Raw genomic sequence first — 13,206 nt, forward strand, 5'->3', positions numbered from 1 at the left:
TTTGAAAGAAAGCGTTTTATTTTAGAAAGGCTTTGTGGTTTTCTCTAGCATACATTGTGTGTAAGCCTCAGCGCTAAGCAGAGGTAGAACTTCTTGAAAACCGTTTTTCTACAGCCACGTCGATACAATGTATATACCTCATTTTTCCGATACCTCTAAAACATTGCCTCGTGTCCACGGTTCTTCCCAGCGTCCAAAAGAATGGCCATTTTAACCGTGGAGAAGGATTGGGTTCAGCTAAGGCCTTTACATAGCTACAAAGTAGATAAGGTTGAAAAAAGACGTACGTTCATCAACTCAACCTATGCTAAATTTAGATAACAGATACTTTATCCTATATCTATACTTACTTATTGATCCAGAGGAAGGCAAACAAAAAACCCCATTAAGGGGAAAAATTAATTCCTTCCTGACTCCCAAGAATTGGCAAATCGGATTAATCCCTGGATCTACATCCTTCCCATGTTTACTTATTTGGTATATCCCTGTATACATTTCCTTTGTAAAAAGATGTCCAACCTTTTTGAACAAATCCATTGTATCTGCCATCACAGTCTTTATTTCGCTGTATCTCCTGCTCTGCAGTACAGACCACGTCTTGCAGTAGAGTTTGAGACGTTGTTGATAAGTAGCTAGGATATGCTGAGAATTCATCTCTCCTGTCTTCCTCTCGTCACATTAATGGCCCACAAAAAATGGGATCAAAATGTACGGACATTTCTATTGAGTTGGAATTGACAACCTTCCCTCTACGTGCCCGCACTTAGCATGCAATCCAACAGTGTTATGGGTATGTATGTATATCTTTATTGATATAGCGCCATCCATGTACATAGCGCATCACAGCAGTAACACACGTGACATAATAAAAATAAGCGCTTCAGACATAAAAGTAGACAGGTAAAGGAGTCCCTGCCCCGAAGAGCTTACAATCTAATATTATATTCTGTCATTTGTGTTACATTTTAAGCATCGGCAAGTGGGAAAGGGCTGAAAAATTGTATATTTGAATCCATTTGAAAGGTAAGAAAAATAGGTATAGAGTTGGACACACAACAACTTAGCAACGCGTTTTCATGCTGCTATTTTGTGTCAAGCAGTGACATGCTGGTTACTAAGTGATAAAACAACATTCATATTTGTGCTACGCAGGTCACACAGATACTCTGTGACACAGTAATATTAATACACTATTATTCTCTTTACTGACCCCTGCATCATAAGCTCTATCACCTTGTGCTGTGTTCAAGGACAAAACCAGAACAGTTATTACTGGCTCCAAATAAACTTCCACCAGCTGAGGAGCTAATGTCTCCCCCACTCTTCAACGTGCTTGTGCTTTTAATTTACGCTTACAATTAAACAGGATTTTTAATTAAAGTGCTTTAATGAACGTCCTTTTTAAAGCTGGAACTAGGTTAGGATCTGACTCTGCCAAACTCGTGCAGGACATTAGAATCAGTATTAGTGGGGGAGGTCATCTCAATTGAAAGAAGACCAACTACTGGCGTGCTTTTTTGCCCCAAGAGGAGGACATAAAAAGGGGTGTAGTGTAGTCGTGCTATTTTCGATCACCCATGCCCCATGTAAAACATGATTTCATGGATCTCAACCCTCTGTTCCTATGTGTCTTGCGTACAGCGCAGCTTCTGATCACAGGGGACATGTTCTGTTCTTGGGCGATTCTAATGCCACCTCGCTCTTCTGCCTTCGGCTGACTGCTTCAAAGCTGCTTTCACCGAGCTCCTCGGTGCCACTCCAAGGGATCAAAAGATCATGTCGCAGGATGAAAGACTACTTGCTGTTCGGGAAGGAAAATGAAATGTGACAGGTTAGAGGACCTCAAGTGTGGAAGATCTAGAAGACCCTAAACAGATTGCTTAATGTTCTTGTCCAGGTGGTTCTCTGCAGAATAGAATTGTAAGAACTCAGCTAGCCAGCGGGGGGTCATCAGACTTATAAGTGGTCAATTATCCTCCAAATGTAAGCGGGCAGGACATTTCTTTAATATCTACTTCTAAAACCCCCAGCAGAACGTATAAGCCTATTACTTGATGGTTACCAACTTGGGGACGAGTGCGACAGATAAAACCCAACGTTGTTGTAACTCATGACGCGCTCCTGTAGCGTGATAGCCCTGCCCACTTCTCGCGACGCGGCTGATTCAAAACAATGGCCGCTTCTCCTACTGGCGCGCAGTGTGCCTCCCTGCTGCAGCGCGACGCGGGTTGCAATAATGTCGGCGAGATCTGCAGGAAGCTATGTGCAGGAATCGGAGCTCACGTCACAACTCCATTGCTGGGTGGCAGGAATGCAACACCATCATGGAATTTGGAAAGCAAGTGATGAAATGTTTGGATTCCCAGCAAACGGAAGGGTCGGAGACTGCAGCAGTGCTAACCAACCCTATACTGAAAAAGGTTTCCTTTTAAAAGCCCTATAGATTATACAATTGTAGTAGGTGTTTGTCTCCATGATATGACCATGAGTTCATCACTTTACCGCCCTGTATCTAATGCACTAGAGCCTAATATTTTAGGGGAGGCATTTGGGGCTACTCAGGAAAGTATGGAGACGAAAAGCCGGACCAGATTCATGAGCTGAAGGAAAGCAGTAGGATTATTTGGTTACATAGCAGGGTTTGAAAGCAGCACTCCTGGTTTGAAACGGGGGGTCTCCGGTGCTGAACCACATTGATTTCCGCTCCGGGGACACCTTGCTTTCCGAGATATTTTACCTCCGTAGGGGATGCTGGTAGCAGCTCCGGCTAGGCTTGTTGGGGCTATCATAATGGGGGTTTAAATGTCCCACAGGCCAATAGGAAGCCGTGATGTCATCCCTTGCTGCTTCCTATTGGCCCACATGACCTAGACATTTAAACCTGTGGAGCTGTTACCGGCGCCCACCACACAGGTATGTATCGCGGTGAGCAGGGTGTCCCGGAGCTGACGTGAATGCGGGGGACCCCCTGCTTCCCACCCAGCGGCAAAAACAGTTTTTTGGGGGGGGGGAGAGCCTACGCTCCTTCAAATGTGTGTATAAATCTGTTTCCTGCACAAAGTCCTCCGCCTTACTTTCACGTATGTTCCTCTTATTTGTGCTAAAACTACATATTAACTCCTTCCATCCTCCAGACATCAGGAACGGTTACATGGGCCGAGATGTGGGGGACAAAAAACTCCTCTGAGAAAGATTTGGCCTGGAAATGCAAGAGATTTCTAAAGCAGTAACGTATATACTGTTTGGAGGCCAACTCACGGGCCCTAAAGGGCCACCAGCCGGTCTGGTTTTCAGGATGTCACTGCTTCAGCAAAGGCGGCTCAATACTGATTGAGCCACCTGTGTTGCCGCAAGACTATCCTCAAAACCTGGCCTGTTGGTGGCCCTTGTGGACCGGAGTTAGCCAGCTCTGCATTAGAATGAGGGAGAAAGATGGACAAATGAACGCAGAGCCGGGTAATGTGCAGAGGGATTGCAGGTAGAAATGGACATCCTGAAACATTATTTGTGCTCCGTATTTAGGGATGATCGAGAGGTCGAGACGCGGTCACAACTGATAGCAGCTCTATAAATAGAACAAGGACATAGAGACACGTCCATGTATAGAGGAGAGCGTCTCGAATGAACTTTCCCAACTGAAAGCAGATAAGGCGATGGGGCCATGTGGCATATGTCCAAGCATAATGCAAGAGCGGAGGGAGGCGATTACACGGACGGACCTGTTCAATGAGCCACTGCTGACAGGTGCGGCGGCTCCAGGGGGCTGGGAAGGGGGCAGCACTTTACACCACTGGAAGAGCCTAACAACTAATATGTTTTGAACTTAACTTCAGAATTGGGAGGGGGGGGGGGAAAGAAACCGTATCCAGAACAGCACATATTGGGACATATGTATCAAGGCAAAAGTGGTGCAATTCTGGAGCAAAACAATGGCATATGTATTAAAAAAAAAACAACATTAAAAACAATTGATTTTTATCCGGGATACACTTGGTGCAATAGTGTTGCCCCCGTATTATATCACTTTTGCCTTGATACATAGGGGAGAATGAGACAGATGATGTTAGACAGATCTGATTTGTTGGACTGGATGACCAGGTCCGTAGATCAGGGTGAAGCGGAGGACTGAGGGTGTTCACTAAAGTCTCATGGCTGCAAAAACCAGTGCAAAGGAAAAACTCCCATTGCTTTCAATATGATTCCTTTTCTTTGATTAATATGTTGCTGTTTTTTAGCACTTGTTTTACCCCCGTTTTGCAGCCAGGGGAATTTGTTTTGCCTAGATGAAAAAAGAAAAGCCTTTGACACACTTATGAGTGTGTTTGTTTGCATGTCTTACACCGGCCCACAAACTGGTTTCCTTCGCCCCATTGTCACGTGTTTGAGTGGGTCCCACTGATTCTGCACCCTCCTTAACCCAAGCTTTGCTTTATACGCTGCTTAATCCAGCCAGCTAAAGTGTTACAGCCACTGGGTGCCGCCAGCTTGCCCAGGGCCCGGGACTAGTCTTGACCTGAGCTGTTGAGCGGGAGGGGGTAGGCAGGCCCAACAAGTTTTTGAGAGGGTGTTTCAGGATAGGGTGGGACTCCTTCATACCTGTCAGGGAGCAGCCAGATTGAGGGCCACCCAGGCAGCCGATAGTGGAAGTTGGGCCAACCAGGTCCCCCCCTTCTGCCGCCAGGCCTGGGACAGCTGCCCCGGCCCTCCTCCCCCAGTAGGCGGCCCTTACCATTTACATGTTACTACCCAGAATCCTTGCCTGCAGCTTAAACCCTGTATAACAGAACAATGGTGAAGGAAGTCGGTTAGTGGACCTGTGGAAGACATGAAACTGCTCTCATGGGAAATTAATCTTTTCTGTTTCAAGTCCAGATCATAATCAAAGTGACCGTAGTCAGCCATGTTTATAGTCATGGAACCCAGTAATATAGGGGATACATTACAGCCTGACTTTCACCCCCCCTCACCCCCCCTTCTCTGTTTATAAGGATGCAGGTTACCAGGGAGTAACGGTCCGTACCAGGACCCAGCACAATATAGGGGAGTGTCTGTACAGTGTCTTTAATGCACCCCACTCGTATACATATTTAAGTTACGTTTGGAAACGGAGTAATGTAGCGGTTAGGAACCTGTATCTTATCTAGCTGTTGAATATTGCTAGATGGAATCTACCCACCTACAGCTATACTACTGATACTCTGCAGTACCTGTCCAACAACTAACACAGCACTATGAGATGGCACAGCACTTTGACACAACTCACAATGTGACACAACAGCTTGACACACCACACACAGTTCCAAAACTATGATACAACACACACAACATAATATGATACAACAGCTTGACACACCACACACAGTCACAGCACTATGATACAACACACACAACACAATGTGATACAACAGCTTGACACTCCACACAGTCACAGCACAGCACTATGATACAACCCGTTCACATGCCCCATATACACAGCACATTACAATGATACAAAGCACAGTCACAACACAACACTGTGACACATTCACATGCCACACACAGCACCTCGGTAGAGCACAACCACAGCACAGTACACAACACAAAGACACATACACACACATTGTGCCACTCACTGACCTGGGGAGGTGGAGCCGGGACTCACCGTCAGCAGCACATCCTGGTTATCGGCCAGCGCCTGTTTGGCCAAGAACCTCTCCCTCTTCACCTTCACCTCCACAGACTCAGGGATGTCAGGGACCATCCAATCTATGCAGCGCAGGCTGAAAAACACCACGTGCTGGGGGGGGGGGGGGGGGCAGGTGAGACAGAGACAGGGGGGAGGCAGGTGAGACAGAGACATGGGGGGAGGCAGGTGAGACAGAGACATGGGGGGAGGCAGGTGAGACAGAGACAGGGGGGAGGCAGGTGAGACAGAGACAGGGGGGAGGCAGGTGAGACAGAGACGGGGGAGGGAGGTGAGACAGAGACGGGGGGGAGGGAGGTGAGACAGAGACGTGAGGGAGGTGAGACAGAGACGGGGGAGGCAGGTGAGACAGATACAGGGGGGGGGAGTGAGGAGAGACAGAGATGGAGGGGGAGGGAGGTGAGACAGAGACAGGGGGGGAAGGAGGTGAGACAGAGACGGGGGGAGGGAGGTGAGACAGATACAGGGGGGGGAGTGAGGAGAGACAGAGGCGGGGGGAGGGAGGAGGGACAGAGACGGGGGGAGGCAGGTGAGACAGTGATGGGGGGGAGGGACAAGAGACAGATACAGTGGGGGAGGGAGGAGAGACAGAGATGGGGGGAGGGAGGAGAGATGGGGAGAGGAGGCAGGAGAGACAGACGGGGGAGGTAGGAGAGACAAATGGGGGAAGGTAGGAAAAACAGAGACAGGGGGAGGCAGGAGAGACAGTGACAGGGGGGAGGCAGGAGAGACAGTGACAGGGGGGAGGCAGGAGAGATGGGGGAGGAGGCAGGAGAGGATATAGAGATATAGGGAGGGGGAGAGGATATAGGGGGAGGAAGAGGATATAGAGATATAGGGGGAGGGAGAGGATAAAGGGGAGGAAGAGGATATAGAGATATAGGGGAAGGAAGAAGATACAGAGATATAGGGGGAACAGGATACAGAGGTATAGGGGAGGAAGAGGATAGAGATATAGGGGAAGAAGAGGATAAAGAGATATAGGGGGATAGAATATAGAGATATAGGGGGTGGGAGAGGATAGAAAGATTTAGGGGGAGGATATAAAGATATAGGGGTGGAAAGTTGATGCAGAGACAATAGGGGGAGGGGTTATGGTAAGAAAAAACATCACCAAGGAGTTATATACAGTACCGTAGGTAACATCATGTGTATTTATTTGTGCGTATGTGCATATCGTTTTTATTCTTTATTTCTTCCTAGCTCAGTCAAAGACTCAGCTTCTGATTGAGACACCTGTGCTGAAGCAGAGACTGATGGAGCCACCTGTGCTAAAGCAGGAATATCCTAAAAACCTGACCTTGTTGGGGGGTTTGAGGACTGGAGTTGAGCACCCCTGATATACAGGACCAAGTAGAATAAAGGACACTGACATTTAATAAGTGGTTGATGCCTTAAAACATTTGTAACCCACCCTAATATCTTAGTAAAGATAAGGGCAGCACATGCGTTATCAAAGGAAAGGATCCTATAGAAAGCATGCGAGATTCTGCTTTGTTTTGCGCTGGGTTTCCCTGGTTTTGCAACTGGTAGTAAATACAGTAACCGCCCAAGTCTTCTATATTGCTGTCCTTTTAGTTACTCATTTAGCCCCCTGAAACCCACCCATACAGATCAGTGCAAATCTTGTCTGATGTTTAAGGCAGGGGTATCTCAACTCCAGTCCTCAAGACTCCCCGCAACAGCTCAGGTTTTCAGGATACCCCTGCTTCAGCACAGGTGGCTCAGTTGACGGGGGGTTGAGAACTCCAGGCGTAAGGCATTATCAAGGAACCTCGTTCTAACCTATTAACCCCTTTGAGTGCTGGAGCAGTATACAACCGATAAAAAAAGGTATCATGTGAAAAGACAGTGCGATTGATTGCAGCTGCAAGGCCTTTGATACGGTGGATTAGTGAGACAATGTTCTGACAAGTGAGAGTCCCCCCCAAAAGAACAAGCCTCTGCAGACCTGGTGAGCAGACTGCGCATGCGTCTCACCTCGAACGCGATGATAAATCCCAAGCGCACGGCCAGCAGCTTCCAGTAGAACAGAGTGTAGCTCCCATTCTCATCACGGAAAGCTTTATATCTGCAGAGAGAGGGTACCCAACGTTACACCCTCCGCTTGGCTCCAGCAGAAGTCCATGTGCTCCACCTCATGAAGCTGTTGCACTATAAAGCAATATGGAGTATAACTGCACACACTCAACCCTAGAAAAGCGTTATTAGCCCCTAGCATCCATTAATAGCGATCATGATCACGACCAGTGCCCCTGACTAATACCCTCCAATAACTAGTTCTAATACCCTCTCCCAGGCATCAATAAGGGAACCGTTAGTAAGAGAGGCACACAGGGTAAGTCAGAGATTCATTTACTTCTCCCTTGGCAACGAAGTTAGAAGTCAGAGAGGGTAGTTAAGGCCTATGCGTGCCGCAGGATATAGAGAAGCTTAGGGCCATTGTATAGTAAATTAATGTAAGGGAAAAGTGGGGGAGGGAGAAGATTTGCTGTGTTAAGGCTTTCTTGCGGAGTGGCATGGGCGACTCCTCTGGGAGCAAAGGGGTTAACTAGATTGTAAGACGTTACATCAGTGCATGTTACCAGCACTACAGACAATGCGTTGCTAGTCCCTCTATCAACACAGGAGCGTACCCACCCCCCAGTTTCTCTGCGGTCCCATGTTTCCCTCCCCCACCCCTTGCCGCCCCCCCTGACCTGCACATGGTGTGGTTTGCCGATACGTAGCTGTGGGGGGAGTAGGACAGGGTGACGTTGAGGTATCCGTGCAAGTTGCTGTCGTATTCGTACTGATAGAGCAGGCGCGGGAGGAAGTCGGAGGTGAAGGCGATGAGAAAAGCCTGCGTTGGATAGAGAGGGAGATGGAGCTGTCCCCTTTCACTCTTTGCAGACTTCTCTGGCAGGGCGAGGGTTAAACTCGATAACCACTGAAGCCTATCAAGTTGCAGGGATAATCGTATCCCTGTTCCATGAGCCTGTGGCTGACATTGAACTGTCAAGTCTAGGGGGGGGTTTGGGTTATATACTCACGTTGACGATGACAGAAAGCTGGGCCAGACCTTCAAGGAGGAAAAACCAGACTCCGATGTGCTGGGCCCGCTCTGCCACGGGCCTCCGGTACTCGCACGCAAACTTCTGGGCGTCCAGGCGAATCTCCACCCAGTTGTTGAGCAGGGCGAAGAGCGGCGCGAGAGGGAACGCAGCCACGAAGATGGTGATAAATCCGAACTGCAGGACTGAGACAGGCACAGCAGTGAGGACGTGTGGTGCCTCCTTTGTAGCAGTAGTACAGCAAATAACAAATACCACGTGTGGGGCATTTGTGTGTCTCAGGCAGATCTGCAACCCTGTCTTTCCCCATTATAGCTTAGCATACAATGCTTCCACTGCAGCCAGGGATTCTGGGTAAAAGCCTACGCCAATCAGGAGTTTACAGCTGTGGCATTCCAATATCGCCAAACCAAAACAAGGGGCTAACTCAGTGAGCTGTGCTACTGGCGACCGGCACTAACATACTTTAGTGAATCCTGGGGTAAGAGGGTTATGCATCGTGTAAGCCAGGGGTGCTCAACTCAAGTCCTCAATCCCTCCCCACCCCCCAACAGGACAGGTTTTCAGGATATCCTTGCTTCAGCACAGGTGCCTCAATCAGTCCCTGCTTCAGCACAGGTGGCTCAATCTTTGACTGAGCCTCTGTTTGAGCTACATGTGCTGGTGGATAACTGATGCAAGTGCGGCAAAACTAGTACTGTACACTGACAGTGAAATGTCACTTAATTAGTTCTTCAGCAGACAACCTTGAAACATTCCCCGAAAGTTACAATAACGTAACATTTAAATATAAAAGACGCTGCAAGAGAAGCCACAATACTGTATACAGCGCACTGTCTATTCTAGAATAATACAAGCACAAAGAATTACTGCCCCATAGAACTTGCAATCTAACTATTGATAGAAGAGGTACAAAGTCACAGAGAACTGGCACTCTACAGTATTTAAACTACTTCAAATCCTACAGTATTTCCGAAACCTCCAGCCCCAGGGACACGTACAGCTTTAACATAAGTGGTGTGAGGTATAGAATATACTAGCTCCTATACACAAGCTAAGCTCTTCGGAGATCATTTGCACACCCAAACTTTATAGACCTCGATAACTTTGTTGCTCCAACCTGGACTTACGAGCATGGTCGCCTGGCTTATTACTCACCCATCTCCAGATACTCCTCAAATAGGCCCTCACACTCAATCAGTTCGTAATCATCCTCCCAGCGCTTGGGCTCCTCTGAGAGCTGAGTCCCCCGCACCTTGGCCAACTGTCTCTTCTGTCGCCAAGATTTCATCTTCCTACACTCACATGGAGACAGCAGGGAGAGGAGAAAACGCGTACAGGCAAGTAAGTGAGAGGGGACATATATACAGACAGGGCAAGGGGACACATATACAGACACAGGGAGAGAGAGGACACATATACAGACACAGGGAGAGAGGGGACACATATACAGACACAGGGGGGGGGGAGAGGGAGGGGAGAGAGAGCACATATACAGACACAGAGAGAGGGGGCACATATACAGACACAGGGGGGGGGAGAGGGAGAGGGAGAGGGAGAGGGAGAGGGAGAGGGAGAGGGAGAGGGAGAGGGAGAGGGAGAGGGAGAGGGAGAGGGAGAGGGAGAGGGAGAGGGAGAGGGAGAGGGAGAGGGAGAGGGAGAGAGAGAGAGAGAGAGAGAGAGAGAGAGAGAGAGAGAGAGAGAGAGAGAGAGGGGGCACATATACAGACACAGAGAGAGAGGGGACACATACAGACACAGACACGGAGAGGACACATATACAGACAAAGGGAGTGAGTGGACACATATACAGACACAGGGAGTGAGTGGACACATATACAGACACAGGGAAAGAGGAGACACATATACAGACACAGGGAGTGAGGGGACACATATACAGACACAGGGAGTGAGTGGTCACATATACAGACACAGGGAGTGAGGGGACACATATACAGACACAGGGAGTGAGTGGACACATATACTGACACAGGGAGTGAGTGGTCACATATACAGACACAGGGAGTGAGGGGACACAGATACAGACACAGGGAGGGAGGGGACACATATACAGACACAGGGAGTGAGGGGACACAGACACAGGGAGAGTGGGGACATATATACAGACACAGGGAGAGAGGGGACACATATACAGACACAGGGAGAGAGGGGACACATATACAGACACAGGGAGTGAGTGGTCACATATACAGACACAGGGAGTGAGGGGACACATATACAGACACAGGGAGGGAGGGGACACATACAGACACAGGGAGAGAGGGGACATATATACAGACACAGGGAGAGAGGGGACACATATACAGACACAGGGAGTGAGGGGACACAGACACAGGGAGAGTGGGGACATATATACAGACACAGGGAGAGAGGGGACACAGATACAGACACAGGGAGTGAGGGGACACAGATACAGACACAGGGAGCGAGGGGACACAGATACAGACACAGGGAGAGAGGGGACACATACACAGGGAGTGAGGGGACACAGATACAGACACAGGGAGAGAGGGGACACAGACACAGGGAGAGAGGGGACACAGATACAGACACAGGGAGTGAGTGGACACATATACAGACACAGGGAGAGAGGGGACACATATACAGACACAGGGAGTGAGTGGACACATATACAGACACAGGGAGAGAGGGGACACAGACACAGGGAGAGTGGGGAAATATATACAGACACAGGGAGAGAGGGGACACAGATACAGACACAGGGAGTGAGGGGACACAGATACAGACACAGGGAGCGAGGGGACACAGATACAGACACAGGGAGAGAGGGGACACATATACAGACACAGGGAGAGAGGGGACACAGACACAGGGAGAGAGGGGACACAGATACAGACACAGGGAGAGAGGGGACACATATACAGACACGGAGAGAGGGGACACATATACAGACACAGGGAGAGAGGGGACATATATACAGACACAGGGAGAGAGGGGACACAGATACAGACACAGGGAGTGAGGGGACATATATACAGACACAGGGAGTGAGGGGACACATATACAGACACAGGGAGTGAGGGGACATATACAGACACAGGGAGTGAGGGGACATATACAGACACAGGGAGAGAGGGGACACATATACAGACACAGGGAGTGGACACATATACAGACACAGGGAGTGAGTGGACACATATACAGACACGGAGAGAGGGGACACATAAACAGACACAGGGAGAGAGGGGACACATATACAGACACAGGGAGAGAGGGGACACATATACAGACACAGGGAGAGAGGGGACACATATACAGACACAGGGAGAGAGGGGACACATACAGACACAGGGAGGGAGGGGACACAGATACAGACACAGGGAGGGAGGGGACACATATACAGACACAGGGAGAGAGGGGACACATATACAGACACAGGGAGAGAGGGGACACATATACAGACACAGGGAGGGAGGGGACACATATACAGACACAGGGAGAGAGGGGACACAGATACAGACACAGGGAGTGAGGGGACACAGATACAGACACAGGGAGTGAGGGGACACAGATACAGACACAGGGAGGGAGGGGACACAGATACAGACACAGGGAGGGAGGGGACACAGATACAGACACAGGGAGGGAGGGGACACAGATACAGACACAGGGAGTGAGGGGACACATATACAGACACAGGGAGTGAGGGGACACATATACAGACACAGGGAGTGAGGGGACACATATACAGACACAGGGAGTGAGGGGACACAGATACAGACACAGGGAGGGAGGGGACACATATACAGACACAGGGAGAGTGGGGACATATATACAGACACAGGGAGTGAGTGGACACATATACAGACACAGGGAGAGAGGGGACATATATACAGACACAGGGAGAGTGGGGACATATATACAGACACAGGGAGGGAAGGGACACATATACAGACACAGGGAGAGAGGGGACATATATACAGACACAGGGAGAGTGGGGACATATATACAGACACAGGGAGAGAGGGGACATATATACAGACACAGGGAGGGAGGGGACACATATACAGATTTTGTCACGCAACGGCCGGGTCACGTGCGCGCTTCAGCCAATAAGGGCGAACAGCTCACTTGAAGTCACCACCGCGCACGTCTTAGGAATCCTACAGGCTACGAATCGCTTCTCATATAGTCGCGTGCGACGCCATGCGCTCCGTCGCACGCTCGTGCCTACTACATCCGAGGCCTTCGGCAGCCTAGTACTGGGCCTACACTCACAAACACGATATCTCGGCCTACTAAGAGGGGCGTCATTATCAAGGCCTGTAATGCCCGAAATCTGTTCCACTTGGGACATCAACCCCCTGTTGGTCCTTCTGTCATCTCTGGACAATAACTCTATAGGTCTGAGACATTTATCCTAAAGTTGGCATCACTTCTAGCCCTTACATTTGCAGTTAGGGGGTAGAAGTCTCTGGTTCATATCTC

General features: G+C 49.2%; 1 protein-coding gene across 3 annotated transcripts in view; it reads right to left on the reverse strand.

Annotated features, from left to right (window-relative positions):
• The window catches only part of LOC142497726 (anoctamin-7-like), a 48,043-nt gene continuing 34,837 nt past the window's right edge, over positions 1–13,206 (reverse strand). For all 3 annotated transcript variants that reach the window (XM_075605949.1, XM_075605950.1, XM_075605953.1), the window contains exons 18-23: positions 9,895–10,031; positions 8,716–8,921; positions 8,383–8,525; positions 7,664–7,754; positions 5,617–5,776; positions 1–1,801 (exon numbers count right to left, since the gene is read on the reverse strand). In XM_075605949.1, coding sequence (XP_075462064.1) covers positions 1,767–1,801; positions 5,617–5,776; positions 7,664–7,754; positions 8,383–8,525; positions 8,716–8,921; positions 9,895–10,031 — 772 coding nt within the window. In that variant the 3' untranslated portion in view covers positions 1–1,766. The remainder of the gene's footprint in view (positions 1,802–5,616; positions 5,777–7,663; positions 7,755–8,382; positions 8,526–8,715; positions 8,922–9,894; positions 10,032–13,206) is intronic.

The sequence above is a fragment of the Ascaphus truei genome, chromosome 6 (assembly GCF_040206685.1).
Source record: "Ascaphus truei isolate aAscTru1 chromosome 6, aAscTru1.hap1, whole genome shotgun sequence".
NCBI classification, from domain to species: Eukaryota; Metazoa; Chordata; class Amphibia; order Anura; family Ascaphidae; genus Ascaphus; species Ascaphus truei.